General features: G+C 37.4%; 1 protein-coding gene across 15 annotated transcripts in view; it reads right to left on the reverse strand.

Annotated features, from left to right (window-relative positions):
* The window catches only part of TEX2 (testis expressed 2), a 69644-nt gene that overhangs the window by 8093 nt on the left and 45250 nt on the right, over positions 1 to 16301 (reverse strand). For 13 of the 15 annotated variants that reach the window (XR_007507412.1, XM_049811608.1, XM_049811619.1 and 10 more), the window contains 6 exons: positions 14392 to 14592; positions 12486 to 12822; positions 11095 to 11342; positions 8460 to 8609; positions 6963 to 7062; positions 2083 to 2215 (listed from right to left, as the gene is read on the reverse strand). Coding sequence is in view for 12 of the 15 variants with exons in the window: in XM_049811608.1 (XP_049667565.1) it covers positions 2083 to 2215; positions 6963 to 7062; positions 8460 to 8609; positions 11095 to 11342; positions 12486 to 12822; positions 14392 to 14592 (1169 nt within the window). In the remaining 3 variants the exon portion in view is untranslated. Of the gene's footprint in view, positions 1 to 2082; positions 2216 to 2665; positions 2741 to 5115; positions 5243 to 6962; positions 7063 to 8459; positions 8610 to 11094; positions 11343 to 12485; positions 12823 to 14391; positions 14593 to 16301 lie in introns of those variants that run through there. The other 2 variants (XR_007507414.1, XR_007507413.1) reach the window with 2 other exon arrangements.

Raw genomic sequence — 16301 nt, forward strand, 5'->3', positions numbered from 1 at the left:
GAGAGTGCATCCAAGACGGCATTATCAAACTGTATAACAGCAAGCACACTTCATTTCAAACAGTAGTGCAGCAGCAATGACAGAATGGACTGCAACGTTGAACAACTTGTCTTGCTTTACACCCACAATATCCAAGGACAGTTAAAACTCAGCACTCTTTCCCCCACCCTCCTCTTTCCGCATGAGTAGATGCTTTTCTTACATGAGTTTGTGGTTACTGCGTCTTAAGAGGCAGTTTCTTCTAGGCTCTTGAGGGACAGAAATGAGCAAAGCAACCAACATGCATCACTTACAGACAATACGATTGTGGATGCAAGTGCATGCAGAATGGTTTGATTTGGCACAGCAATTGTCAACTGATAATTTAAAAAGCCAGTAAAATTAACACAACACAATGGAAAGCATAGATGAGAATCAAACTGTTCTATACTTCTCAGAGTCTTTAATTTGTTCGTTTGTTTATAACACCATTGTATTTAAGGAAAAAACCAACAACGAAGCAACCAAAAAAACCCTCATTCCAACTAGAATACATTAGACTGCTCTTGACGTAAAGCTGGCATGGTACCTGGCCCTGAGCATTTAAAACATTACAGCCGTGTGCAGGAAGCAATACAGTTAATGGTTATACCTTCAAGTATTTGGTTGCTTAGCTACAGACATTTACATTTGTGTTGCTGGGGGCCTACTGCTCAGCTAGAATCAAGCTGATTTTTAAATATGAAATCAATGTGTTCACCAATTATTTCTGAGGCCATTCTTGCACAGTCTAGACTGATACAAAAATATGCAAAGAAAATCCTGAAGAGATGGGGGAGAAAACAAGAATTCCAATTTGTATAGACATGCCTTCTCTATCCCCCATTTTTTGCATGGACAAGATTAAAGGGATTTTCCAAAAAAATCACACCTACCAATTATACTGATGTAAATTCAGAAATATTTATTTCAAGCAGTGACAACGAGAATCTAGGTTGATTTTAAATTCTCTGAATTTCTACCAGTGTATGAGATCATGCAGCCATTAGTTTTTTCACATCTATTTTCTTGTCATGACTGCACTGTAATATAGTGCTGCTGTAAGTATTACTTCAAGATATCTCAGAATAAATGGTCAGAGCTACAACATGAGTATACAAAGCATCTAGTACCTTAATTCTGAAAGACCAGAACATTTTATTCATATCTAAACAAATGGCCTCTGAAAGACCAGAACATTTTATTCATATCTAAACAAATGGCCAGATATAGAGATATTTTCTTGATTTGTTGGCAGTGGTTGTACACTAAATCAGAGAACACCTACTGTTCAAGGACTGCAGATTTCTTAAGTACAAAGAGAATACAGCACAAAGAGAATCAACACTCCGCAGCTGACAGGATGGCTATTTGACAGGTGTCACTCACTAGGTTAATATTAATGGACAGATTGATGAAATTTAAACATCATAAAAATGAGAGGGAAAAGCACAAATATAAGTTAGGTAAGTTACAGTATGCGTGTTTTCTAATTAATCCATCTACAAGGCATTTCACTTAGACATAGCAGGTAAATAGAAGCAGGATATGAGCAAAATAGGAGACTAAAGTAGGGCTGTGATTATTCCCATGATGCAATAAAGCTACTGAAAAAGTTTTTACATAACAATTACAGCCTATTTACCTTCCACAGGTGTTTACCATTATATGGTTTACAACTGTAGCTGTACCATGCTGTAGTAGCATGTTACATGTGTCTTATCTCCATATCTGCATATGTGTACCTCCAATATTCAAGTCTTACTGGCTAAGACCCCAAATCAAGCATAAGACAAAACTAAATTTTGGTCAGAGAACATTTTAAAATCCTACTAAAATAGACATAAAAAATTATTGTACTACAAAAGCCTTTCATTAAGACAATTATCAATGGTGTAATCAAACAGTAAAGTTGCACAGAAAGGCTGAGTGTTACACACACGTGTATGCAACCACGCCAACTCCTTTCAAACTACTGCAGAGCCAGCGCTGCATATATGCAAGGAAAATTTCACTTTTTCACTATGAAAGCTCTTGCTTGATTCTACCATTGTAATACCTTACCCTTCTCTGCCAATCTCTCCAACTTTAAGTGCTTCACCAAGTGGCTCTTTACCAAGTTTGGTCAAGTTCATCTTGGTCTCTAGGGTCATTAGAAAAGATCCATTGTAGGACATTTCCAAATCAATCCAAAGTCCTAAAATTAAAAACAACAACAACAAAGTCACTTTAAGAACAGTCACAATCATCTTATTTTAATGTCAAGCCAAAACTTGTTTAAAAAAGTCTGTACAACACACTTTTTCCAAAGAGAAAACCTAATTTTTCATTAACCAATTATGTCATTAATTCACAAATAATTAAAAGCTTATCAAAGCAAGTTTTCTCTTCACATTAAGCTCATGGAACAAAGTTGAATGTTCAGATATAAATCAAAGCCATGCTGAAAGATAGATCAGTGAGTACAGCTAATGATCAAAAAAGAAAAAAAAAAAAAAAAAGTGTGATTTATGCACACCTAAACTGCTTAAGAGATCTGAATCAAGATAAAGAAAATAATAGAATACAATCAGGGATTCACTTCAAAACTATTTACAGTACTACTCCAAGCCAAACAGTAATGGGGACACTCCTCTATATTACTTACACTGTCCAAATGAAGAAAAAACTTGAAATCCCAGAGCAATATTGCTTGTCATACATCACAACCGGCAGTCTCTTGCTTTCGACAATGGTGTATCAAAGAAGTATGAAAAGGTTTGCTCAGTAGCTCAGCTATAGGCATTCTTCTTATGACTCACAGCAAACAGGGTCATTACTTAGAACAATTCTAGACGTGTAGTATTAAGTTAAATCCTATTGTCTGGGCAGATTATTTGCTTATCGCAATCACAAAAAAGAATTGTCTTGGGAATAATTGCAAGATTAGGTCCTGCCTCTTAAGTGACACCCTGCAGTCCCATCAATTAAAAAAAAAGCTGTAGGGTATTTGTGATCCAGAGATTAGAAATCAGATGCCACTAAGCATAGATTATGCATCTTCCTTTTCCAGACATTGCAGCTGCACACAATATGCCCTCCCTAATAGTATGTGGCACATCAACTACTAATGCATTCTACTTTTAATTTACTTACTTGGAAGCAATTAATGGTAACTACTCTTTGGGTTTGATTGATCTAGAAAAGACACGGTTTTTCAGTTAAAGAACAACTGTTTTCTTTTCTGCAAAAAATATGTCAGAAGAATGGCATTATCCTAAATCCCACCCATTTATATTAACAGAAATTCTCAAAGACCAGGTCATTGGTACACTATGAGATTACATGCTGGAAGCAGTACTGAAGGCAAGCTGCTTCTTTACCAACCCAAATTATTCTTTTCCATCATATAGGTTTTCTAATGCCATTCTAAAACAAAACAGAAGAACTCAAACACAAGCTTATACAGATTATATAGATCCTTCCTCTTTACAGTAATGAAGTAGCAGTAAGATCACCAGAAACAAGAAAACAGCTAAACAGACCTTTTGGATAACCAATGAGTCAGCATGCTTCAAATATCAATGTTGTTTTAACAGTAGATCAAATTAAGCAAAGGATGCCATTACTGAGAGGGAAAATTCCTGGCCAGAAAACATTCATACGCATTTTCCAGAGGGAAAAGGGGAGGTAGGGGAGCATGAGGGGGTAAAGAATTGGGCAGATGGTACAGTTTATCCAGGCTATCTGGTTCCCTAGCCTTGACAGAAGTACAGTAAATACTGTAGCATATGCTGTCACCCAAATAGGACTGTATTAACAGGATTAATTTTTTCCTAACATTGGCTGTTAACAAATTTATAGTTACTTAGAGAAGCCATATAATAAAAAAATATTTTCTTCATAATCAAGCACTGGTAAAAAAAAGTATGGATGAAACAAAGAACATCACAACTAGTAACTGCATTTTAAAGTCTCACAAAAGGCCACCTCAAATGACTGATTGTTTCAAACACTTTAAGAAAAAATTCTTAAAAGTGTTCATTCTGGATACTGGCCTGAAATTTTAGATTTTTTTTTTTTTCTTCTATGTGGTTTATTCATAGGTCAACAAATACATTTATCCTTATGAAAACAAGCATTTCCAACTATCATCCCCTTATTTATTTATTTATGTCCTTTTAAGTACAATAGCAAAACAAGTTATTTCAGTAATTATTCACTGCAAGCTCTTAAAAACTCAGGTATTAAGAGTTCACATGTCATTCGACAATATGAAAGAAGTTACAAGGACTACAAAAATCTACCATAAATGTTTGCTTGCCACAATTTAACTGAACAAGAAACTGAAGGAGTTGGTTGTTCTCACTGCTGTTGTGGGCAATTAATTGAAGCCAAGTATTCAGCAGTCTCCTAAATCCTATCTCATGACTTAGAACTACAGTCTTTGGTTACAACTAAAGTTATGAGAACAGAGAAAGTAATTTTTAAAAATGTTTAAATCTAGGCAAAGAGAAACACTCTGACAAGAACCCCAAAGCGTAAGTTCGTTTAAAAAGAAACCACAAAACCACCTGGCAAGCATCATATAGTTCATGATTTTAAAAAGTTTTCACTTTGTTTTCTGTAACTCAAAATAAAATTTCTACCAATGGTGAATCCACTTTGCTACTGTGAACACCAGAGGATGTCATAAATACTGTGGAGAACCCACTATCCCATGCAGCAAGCATGCAACAAGGAGCAGCAATATGTTTTAGTTCCCCGAATACTGAGTGCACATGAGCTTATTCCATCTATTCAATTTTTATTTCTTTTAAAAGACAGGTTTTGTTCCTCATGACAACAAAACAATTTGCTCTTTTCAAACATGCTTTGTTTAAAAAGCTCAGTGGAAAACATACTTTCAAGAAGTTGAGAGCAAAGTACCCAGTGTTTTATAGATAAGGCTTTTCCCCAAAGAGCTGCAAGTCTCAAGTGAGATAAGGGCAAACAATAGCATTTGGTTACAACAGGCAGCATTAGTTAACATGTTACGTATGTCCAAGAGAATTTTAATAATTCCCCAAAGTATGTTCTGTTCATACTTTTATGAGGGAAAGGTTAAAGCTTACTAACCTTCTCATGCTTTTAGTCAGCGATTTGAGTGGCACAACATTTTTAATATTAGTGATAAAGTTTATTTATTTCCTCCTGAATTTCATGCATCTGGTATTCTTACAAAGGTCTGATGATAACTGTTCATCTGAGTTAGAGAAGAGCACTGTAGTAAGACTGGCAGACAAATGAGTCTTACATCAAAACTACAGTTAAACAAAACTTAAAAAGACCATGTCCAAACTATATAATACAAGCAACGATGAAGCCTAAATTGCTTCTAAGCAGAAACTTGCTCGTTATCTAATACTGTGCACAGCTGAATTCTATCACAAATTTACCATCCTGGGGAACCACTGTTGCTTGACCTTTAAGAACAGTTAGTGGAACTAAGATCTTTAAGAGACAAACCACCTCAGTGAAGAGAAATCCCCCTCAAACCCCGGAGTTCCGCACTGCATTCTCCTCCAACCAGCGCTGTAAGAAAGGACATGGTACTATATACCTGTTGTGTGTTCAATACCCTCATGCTCTGGGAAGATACTACATAAACACGACAGTCTGTTCCTCACTTAGAAACACTGTGCATAGGAGAGCTAGTGAAGATTGAGCCTGTTATGATTTTCAGCTAGTTATCTGTTCAAACTTTGCTCTGTCCATATTTGTTGTTATTGTTCTAAATATGCTCCTGAGACTTGCTGAAGTTAGGCTCATTACTGGCCTGTAATTTAGAGCCTCTCCAGAGGCTTTTGACACTCTTAACAAGTATTGTAAATTCATTAAATTCCTACCATCTCACTACCAGTTTATTGGTTTCAGCACCATCTAGAAATGGTTTTGGTATCTTCATCTAAGAGTTGAAAGAGGAGTTTAAAACAAAAATAAGTTGTTCGCCATGCAATCTGTAGCTGCACCACAACAGGTCCTCCAAGGAAATATTTCCCTTTAGTCCAATTAGAAACTTCCCATTAAATAATTCTCTTTCACTTCTCCAGCCCAGTGTAACAATATGGTAACTAAAGGAGTGAATGGAGTGAGAGGAGACAAGTTAAGGAACACTTAATAAACTCAGAAACAATTTTAAATTAAAAACTGCTCTGATCACATGTCTTAAAAGAAAGATGGCATCTACCTCTCCTCAGCATGTAGAACGCTTTTGAAGCTAAAAAACATTAACCCCAGTTTGCCTTTTTGTGAAACTACTTAAGCGACAAGAGTATCCCCTCAAATATACGCCTGCAACCATATGCAAGCCAGAAAGAACAGAAAAGAAAAAAAAAAAACAAAACCCACTTCTGATTCATAAAGCAGCAGTATGAAAGTCACTCACCTTAAAAAAAAAAAAAAAAAAATCCACGTTTAATATTAAGGACATAAAATGATGCTGTATTTTGAAGTTTCTTTTCAAAGCAACACTATATTCTTGTTTTAGGAGTTCTTACAATTGTATTTTCTGAATCACTGTATTCAGAACAGGGCAACTTCTCCTGAAGAGAGCCAAATCTGTTTTCTGCTATGGTACAGAACCATATCTGTCCTGAGGAGATGTACATTGCTCTCTGTAGTCCATAACAGAGTATCAGATACAGGTCCGCATCTCTGTTGCATGCAAATCTTAGTTTAGTTCAGTAATTATTTCCAATGGAAAGCCATGATCATATTTCCATACCTACAGAACTATGTTTATACCAAGCCTGATGCTACTACTATTGGAGATGAGACCACTCAGTACCTCCTCAGAATAAGCTCTTACTAAGTGTACCTTCCTCTGATTAAAACACCCACAAGATAAACAGATCAAAATTCTGTTCTCCACAGGTACAAAGGAATGAACCCATCAAAACCAGAAGCAGCAGCATGTGTTTTACCTCTGTGATCAACAGAAGGTTTGAAGGCTTGAAGGATCTTCGGCACTGCTATCCCCATGTCAAGCTCAGTTAGAGTTAGCTCATTCATGAAGTACGGCAGCTAAAAAAACAGAACATAAAAATCAAATCCATGTTATGGAACTAAACATCACTTCCTCAGAGAAGAAAGGTCATTAAACTTAAGGAATGGATTGAGCTGAAAAGCCACCAGTGAAAGAACACAAATACAATTACACAAATTTCTTCCAAGTCTAGGATTTTGCAGTTATCAATTTCAAAATAATATTTTAGGGAGAGATTCAGCATCTGAACTTGGAATGTTTTTAAAACTATGCTGAAGTTCAGATGCTGACCTTAATCCTCAAGCATGCTTTTTAGTCAAAGCATGTAAAAAGCTCCAGAATGAAGTATAAATCCTATTTTACTGTGAATAAAAATCAAAGACTTCTTTCGATTTTAAATTCAGTCACATATTTTATAGTTGCAGTTATATCAACGTCTCAGCTATTTTTATCTTTGGCAAATTCTTTCATAGCACAATAGCTTTTAAATCTGTATCATCATTTTAGCATAACAGAGGCACAGAATCACAATGATTTGGGTATCTCCATTTACTGTAAGTATTTCTTATTGATAGAAATTCCATCTCGTGTGAACAGACAGTGCTTTAATCTATCAAAAACACATCCAGCCCCCATTCCCAGTCTTTCCACTTAAACTGTTTTCAATGTGATGCTTGGGTACCCTGCTGTCACAATTGTGGAAACAGCCAGGGCAGAATTAGGTTACTGCTTATTTCCCAAATCACTATCTCAAAACACTATCTCACAGCTGGTGCTGGCAGCTAAAATTCAGAGCTTTTGTCAGGAAAACTACATCTTCCTTTGCCTTTAGGAACAGGCAAACTCCTCCCCAAACATCAGGAGCTAAACAGGCCTGTGATTAACTGCTGCTGTTCAGAAGAGTTACAGAATGCAAAGGGAAGACCCAGAAGTCATTCAAAAGCACCACTCCTCCCTTCACCCTTTGAGCTTATGCAGTTGATGCACAATTATATCCCTATCACCCCACAGACAGCTCTTTCCCTGACTATTACTCCCACTGACCTCTGAAGTTAATAGGAATAGATTAGAATTGCAGTTCCCTGATCTCCTCCACCTTAAAGGCATTCTACTGTTTCCCAAAGCAGATTTCATAATTTATAATCAGTTCTATTTATCCCTGAAGTATATACAATAATACTTCTACTTTTTACATAAAAACTTCACAAATAGTTAATCCAGCTGTAGTTAATTTGAAACTGAAGCAGCAAAGTTAACATGTTGAGATACTACTGTGAAACGGATAGCAAAGCTGAATTGGAACTCTGTATCACATTTATTTGTCTTTTACATGTAGGTGTGAAATAAGTGTTTCTTCTACTGTTTTAAAACTCAAAGACTATGTGTTTGTTTTCCTCCATAAGGAATGTGTCATGCAAGTTTCCAGATTAGTTACCTTTATTTTGCTAAGTTTCATTTGGATCTTCTTTGACACTAGATCAGACCAATACTTTTCTCCTAAAAAATCCCAAAATATTCTTCCAAGCAAAGCATTCACCCAGGCCTCCTGCTCTTCTTCTTCAGCTTCCACATGGGCATCTGGTAACTGAAAACACCCAGCAGATTAGTCAGCTCTCTAAATTCTACAAAGGTCAGAAAAGGCCTCATTTACACTGGAAAGTTCAGTGTCATAGCCCAGGTTAGCTAAGAACACTAAATGCTCGGCACAGATAGCAGCTTTACAACCACATCAGCTGGCCTGACACGAGCTTGCTTGTCATCATCCTGACGTGCAACAGAGTAAATGAGACCACATAGATATAGATTGACCTCTGGCAATGAAATGATAAAGTTGTATGTAATTTAACCTCTGGCAGAAAAAGCAGACAGGCCCAAAATGGCCAGCCTTATAACTGAGTCTGTAGTAGAGACACTCTCTCTTCCTAACAGGATCTAGAAGAACCGCTACTCTACTCTTCCTTTGTTTTATAAAAAAATTGGAAAGCAAGACCCAATCTTACATCCTTAAATCCAGTTCAGAAACATCACAAATAGATGATAAACAAACACAGTACTGGGAAGCACACTCTCCCTTCCAATGTCTGTATATAGGCTTCAGGAACTGTATTATTCCTTCTGCTGCATTAAAGGTTTTGTTTACAGTCCAAGAGGATTATGTCTTTATTTACTTGAGCACCATCTCAAAACACTGAGAGATATTACATGTTCGGGTGTTGCATCACTGACTACAGACACAAAAGCAAAGGCAGCTGGAATACTTTTCGGTGTGTACATGCTTCCATGCATTTCATTAAAACCAGGAGTTTTCCATGAAGGAAAGACAACATATTGAGTGTCTCTCAACTGCTTGCAATGAAAGGAGAATTCACCACCTTTCATTATTATTACAGGCAGAAATCCTGAAGCCAGCAGAAAAGCAGTGCTTTCTAAGAGCAGTCAGGTAGATGCTACAGTTCTGAACATCATTTCTTGGCAAGGACTGCTCCCAGTAGCTACAGCCTCACGCAGGCAGAATCGCTGGGTTAGTAGCTTCTGCTGTGACGCAAGTTTCCTGCCAGCAGCGTTCATCTATTTATAGAATGATTTCTGACACGTGCCAGATGCAGCAGTGAATTCACCACTGCTTCAGGGGTTGTTGGGAGCTAGAATATCTTTTTTTTTCCTGGGGGAACACAAGATCTGTTTATTTGTATGCTATAACATGGCCTCCTACTGCTTTCTGGACATTGTATGAAAGTCCGGCAACAAAGATGCATGACATGAATTACGTCTTTTCAATGAACGGTGATCACACTTAACGTCAAGGATCCATTTATTAGGAGTGTCGTACTTAATATTAAGGTTCTTGTTTATTAAGAGTGATTCAAATGCAGCCCAAAAGGCCAAAGGATTAGACAGAGCTATAGACATTGTTCACTATTACACTGCCATGTACTACGCAATACTAACACATCAGCCATTTTGTGTTGCTTTAAAAGATATTTAAGAATTGAAATCATACAATCCATCCATCCATCCATACCTTAAGCCTTTTTGAGCAAGACTGTCCAAATCAAGCTGTAGTCTATATGAGACCCAATACCATTTCTGTCCCTCAATCAACCCAAGCAGCAGGTATACTGCAGTAAAAACTGTCCCACTGTTGTCAAAGCCACAGCCAGAGGGCTATCAGATACATACTAAAGGCAAATTCCTAACCCTATTCATGGCAACAGGGCCAAAACATCATTCTTGAGGAGAACAACTGAAGAGGTTAAGCACTTTCTGAAAGATGCAACAGAAAAACAGTTCCCAGGTCCAAGACAAAAAGCACTGCTTCATGTGGTCCAGAGTGCATGAGTGAAGCCAAATGTAGGGCTGAAAACAGAATTTATAGTGTAGTATCTGCACTGAAAAACTTCTATGAACAGTGTACAACTAATACTTGTGTTATATGACAGTTCTGTCCCAATCAGGTGCTCAGATGCACTCAGGAATCATAGAAGGCCTTTAGCTCCCTACCAAGAGCAGAAAATTAAGATCAATTTTACTACCAAGTACTAAAAATTCCACTTAAATTGTTTCAACAAGCCAGAACCTCAAAAATATGCTTTTCCTCAATCTACTTTAGAATATACACAGAAAAAAGTAACTTTTTACTGCTATTGGGAAATGAGGTTTGTGGAGGGTTTGGTTTGGGTTTTTTTCCTTGTTTGATTTAATCTTAAGCATAAGTTCTTTTGGGACACACCCGTGCATTCTTAATGAAGAAAATGTACAGACATATTGCCTTCAGCTGTACAATCTTTTAGGTACAAGACACTGCAAAAGCCAGAAAAAACACAGACGTTCTTGTGAAATAAGAAATCAAACTAAATCAATGAAAAACTTTTATGTCACATTAAGAAGAAACTGTGGACAACAGGGAACTGGCAAGCCTGAAAACCCACACTGACTTCATAAAAAGTTTAGGGCCAACCTGTAGTTAAAGTAATTAATTTTTCTTTCTACACAACTAATTTTTAAAGTAGTAGTTGACAAGATAAAATGTATCACCACCTCTGATACTTTTCTCCCAAAAGATGTATTACCTTTTTCACAGCTGTAGGGCTGCTATCTGCACTGAGGACTGGACTACCTGAAGGGCTTTTCTTTTCATGTGGAACACACTTTGCCATATAAATATTGTAGTCCAGAAGCATTTTCTGCCGCACATTGCCAGCCAGATCCTTGTGCTTCGGCTGGGATGCAATTTCTTCTGCACTTCCCTTGCTGCTGCTTCGGCTGTGTGTGAGAACTCCAGATTGACTATCGGTTCTACTGTGTGTTGGCAAGATCCCTAAATCAAAAGGAATAATATCTGTTTAACAGACCACTAATCAAACACTTAAAGGAACAAAATTAGCTTGCAGATTTAATTTATTCTGAAAAAAGACCGTTCAGAGCAGTGCCTTCTCCTTTTGAAAGGTAAAAGTAAATTCCACCACTGTGTGCTTAGGTAGTCCTAAACCCAAATTAGTCAATATTTAGTATGATTCAGCACTCAGCAGTATGTGTGACTGGAATACTCAGCTGATCAATAGCATATTTAAATATGGACACTCACATATGTACAACATATGGCAGAGTTCCCAACAGCCCTGCTGGGGAATGCCTAAAATAAAAGTCAGATGATTAAAATGTACCTATACCTTTTTTTTTTTTTTTTTTTTTAATTATAGACTGTTATAATTAAAAGGACTGTCAAAAGCGTGTAACTATTAGAATTTTAATTAGCCATTAATTTTGCATTTGCATTTTAAGAAGTTATGTGCCAGAAATAATGATGTTGACCAATTTTTAAAAAGCTTCTCAGAGAATAAAGACAGAAAAGCATGAGTCATTCAGATTTTAAATTATATCAGAGGATGGTTTAAATTAATATTTCAAACATTTGTTCAACACTGTAGACTAACATGTTCGTTGGTTCAGATAAATATATTAGCACAGGACTTTTTATCTAAACAGAAAAATGTGTTTTCTTGTGACATTAACCCATGAGAAAGCTCTTTATTGTTTACAGGAAACTGGAGCAAAAGGAAGGATGGAGAATGAAGAATGGGTAATAAGAGGACTAGGTCTAATACTGCAAATGTGGACATCAGTTCTAACACGGCAGAGAAAAAAAAAGATTGAACAATTCATCCTTACAAAAATTACAGGAGTTGTTACAGTCACTGAAAAACACTGTATTCACATAAAACAGTCTAAAAATAGTAAGAATAGTTGAGGGCATATAGCCAAGTATACAGGCAAGAGAGGAAAAGGCAGGGTGGGAAGGTGGGAATGAGAGGCCAAGATAAGGAGCAGAATAGTGTCTTTAGTATTATTTGTCTGTAAAGATCACTATGGCTCCACAGTTGCTATAACTACCACTTTGAAAACATAACTTTGGTTTGTTTCTTTTAATAGACACTTTTACTAGAACACAAAATTTGAATACCTGGCTTGCTCCCACATAAACCGGATGGCTTCTTCGCTTCAGACTTCAGCTTGGATGCAAGAAGGAACCTTCTGAACCACTCCTCCTTCTCCCTACCTGTCCTTCCAAAGAGATAAAGCACTTGATCCTTTTGGCTAGTATACTTCGCTCCATCCTGAGGTTTCTTGGATTCTTCGTTGTTCAAGTCCACTTTTTCAGCAGATAACTTTTCCTCTGCGTTCTCTTTTTCAGTCTGGGCCTTAGCCATAAAGTCATCCTGTCTAGCGAGTTCAATGCAGATAGGGTACTTCTTATTCCAAATCCGTTTTCGTGCCAGACTCTTAGGAACCAGGGAAATCTGAATGATAAATGAAATTATTTTTCAATTGTATCTTCTGCCTTTCTATACTCACATAAAGAACACAGGAATGCAAAAGATACAGATCCTACATTTTATCTGCTGGGTTTAACTGATTCTTAACTTATAGCTGGTTGATGTCCAGTCCATGCTATCACTATGTCTCTGGTGAGCCATAGCTTTGGAATTAAAACAAAGACCACTGAAGTAGCTTAGACTTATACAATCACATGGATTAGAAACTCAGTTTTCATTTAGAAGACCTTATTCTCAGACATATGCAGAAAAAATAGAAAAAAACAAGAGCCTTATTTCTGTGACCATGGGGTAGATAAGAATCCTAACTGAGTTTTAAACTCAACTTTTCAGACCCACCTCATGAAATTGAGTGCTTGAAGTTGGCAATAGTCACATCAAGCATGTAAGAAGCAAGCTATAGAATTGATGTGCAGATAATTATATTCTAAATTCAGTATATTCAGAGAAAGTTGAGTCAATGCAAGCGATGAGATAAGTGACAAGGTTTAAAATTCTTATCTAGCGGCTGAACTTAACCAGTGTTCTCCAAAACCTGTGGGTAAATACCTTGGAGAATAGCCATCATTCGCTTATTACAGTCAAGGCACTTGGCACTTTTGTAACCAACTGGGGCTGGGTTACGGGGGGGCGGGGGGGGGAAGTACTGGAAATTTTTCTAAGATACAATGGGGAACAACTGTGAGTCAAGTGCTCTTGTAGCATGCGATAGCTTTGCTTGTCTTCATTATGGGAAAACAAATCTGCAACAGGTGGGAATCTAAGTTTTGCTTTATCTTTTTCACCATCTTCCTTTAATGGAAAGCAGAGCTGACACCAAGAACCTTTCCCATACTGACTTGGGGAAACGAAGGGAGGTTTTCCTCACTGTCCCTCTCTCCCTCTAACTTCCACAGACAACTGAAGCATAGTTTCCTCCCACATCTGTACTGCCAAGGCCCTCTGTTGATGCAGCACATTAAGAAAATCCATTCTTTTATTTTAATAATGAGGTATTGATGTATTACTTAATACAATGCCAATAGAATCAACCTCACGTGGCAACTCTTCATAGATTTGAGGGAGGCAAATAACATGTAGGAAAACTGTCCCAGTGTTATTCTTAACGCACCCTTCCAACTGCAAAAATCCCTATCTCTTTCCCTAGACAGTGGGTACCAACAGCGAGTCATGTCTGTTCCAGCCACCTGCTTTGGGATAGAGACAACCACCAAAGATTATGCATTTTGGTGTAAGCTTCAGAACAGTCACGCTGTAATCTAATGCATGGGGAATCATTCTCCAAACTCCCATGTGTTAACTTCTGCTCTGAACTGACAGAGGAAAATCATGCTTTTCCCTTACTGTGTAAATATGTAATTTTTTCTAAAACCTGCTCAATCTTCCTCCTCAGCACAATCTTTTGCAAGTTAGTCACAATAACAGTTTTGTTTACATAAGGACAGAACATGAAACTAGACAAGTAGAAACATTTTTTAAAAAAAGTTTCAAAGTATTCTTTGTTAAAATCAGATGTAAGTATGGCACACTCACCTTGCTTTCTGTAAGTTCATAAATTTTCTGGCTGACATACGTGACTTCAGGCTTTGGCTCATTGTACACAGCCCTTCTAGAAATATTTTTATTGGGTTTTGAAAGTCGCAAGGTGCTTCCTTCAAGTCGCACATAAACAGAGTGAGTCAATGTAGCATGGTATGTTTCTGGATCATAATTATAAATCTCATTCATCCATCCCTAGCAAAGAAAACGCTTGTTAACAGACTTTTAAACTGCTGGAAAGCCAAGTACAGCACATACATAAAAGTTTTAAATAATTATCCAAGCTTTTGCCAAAGTTATTTCACTTATGGCACAAATACAACAAAGCAGTAAATGCCCTAAATAAGATAGCACCAAACTAACAGCATGAGATGAGGACTGTATCCCAAGCACGTAATTTGTTTTTTCTGACTAAATTATTTTGTATATGTAGCTCTCTCACCTCACCTTTGTGAAACACTGAGATCTGCAGGCAGAGGCTTGCTGGGAAAAGCCACAAGGCAGGCAGTAAGGGCATGCTGCAGAGCAGCCTGTCTGCTTAGAGCAAGTATGGACATTTTAATCACCAACAGTCAAGGCAAGACAAACAGTCTGCTTATGGACAGCACTGACATTTTAATCACCAACAATTAAGCACTGAGTGGAAGACCACAATGGAGTTTGTTTTAATGCACCATCACCGTTTAAGATCATTTAACATGTTGTGTAACTTCCCAGTTACAAACACAGGAGTCATACATGTGGATTAAATTTCATTCATTTCTGTGCAGTGAAAAAAACAGAAAACAAACAAACCAGCCCTGCTGTAACAAGCCTGTAAGTGTTGACTCTAACTATGGGGGTGATGTTACTCCTCTAACATCTGATTACAGAAAATGCGAGATAATAAATGGGGCAGAAGACAAGCCAGAATACTCATTCAAGGAGGACAAGTTTTCCTTCTCTTAACTTGCCATACAACATATTTTGATAATTACTTCTACCTGCACGTCAAAATATACTCAACATTCATTAATGTGAACAGAAAGTGAAGGAGATAGACTTAAACAGCCATACCCTAGAGCATAAAGTAAACTGGCATCTTTACAAATACCTAGGTGAGTAGTAGCGGGGAGAGCATCCACTGCTGGGAAGAAGGGAGAGCTGAAGGAGCATCCCTAGCACTCTTCAAAACAGAAAAGTTGTAATTACCTTATGCAAAACATCCCCAAAATTACTGCAACATTTTAACTTACTGAAGAAGTTTCCACCCACACATAGAAATGTAAAATTTATTTTAATGCTCATTTACTTAAGTGCCATATAATTTCTCAAAGTAGACAGCACACACTTTCTTAGGTGCCATAGTAACAGTGATATCTATGTTTTGCTTACTCTAACGTCTAGCTCCATTTTCACTATAAACCCTGAAAAACCTAGATAAATTAGCATTTCTTTTATGTTCAGGAAAGATTAAGTCATTCATCTAGGCTCAGCTCTAAAGCAGACTACCTCTTTTATTAACAGAAATACCTATACCAACACATGCTCTCTGAAGAATCTTTGTGTTTGGGTGTTTTTGCTTACACAGGGTTATATACAACTACCATATAGGAAATACAATGCATGAGGAAGAGTTTTTTATAAACCATCAAGGCTCTGCGCAGCAGGGTTGATGTATGTTTGAGCACATCCCATTTCCTTCCTAGAAATTAAGCCAAGACATCTTTGAGCAGACAGCAATTAATTTTCAGGCAGGAACTCCAGCTGGACTTACTGAAGCACAAGGACATCACGTGAGTTGCCTAAAGCCACCGTGAGCCATTCACTCTGTGCGGAACTGGAATATCCCATATGGCCCACAGATCTCTGGAGAGACTCCCACCTGCCCCCTGGATCAGATCTCCAAGCTATTTCTAGCTCAG

Source organism: Accipiter gentilis, chromosome 10, assembly GCF_929443795.1.
Source record: "Accipiter gentilis chromosome 10, bAccGen1.1, whole genome shotgun sequence".
In the NCBI taxonomy this organism is placed as follows: Eukaryota; Metazoa; Chordata; class Aves; order Accipitriformes; family Accipitridae; genus Astur; species Astur gentilis.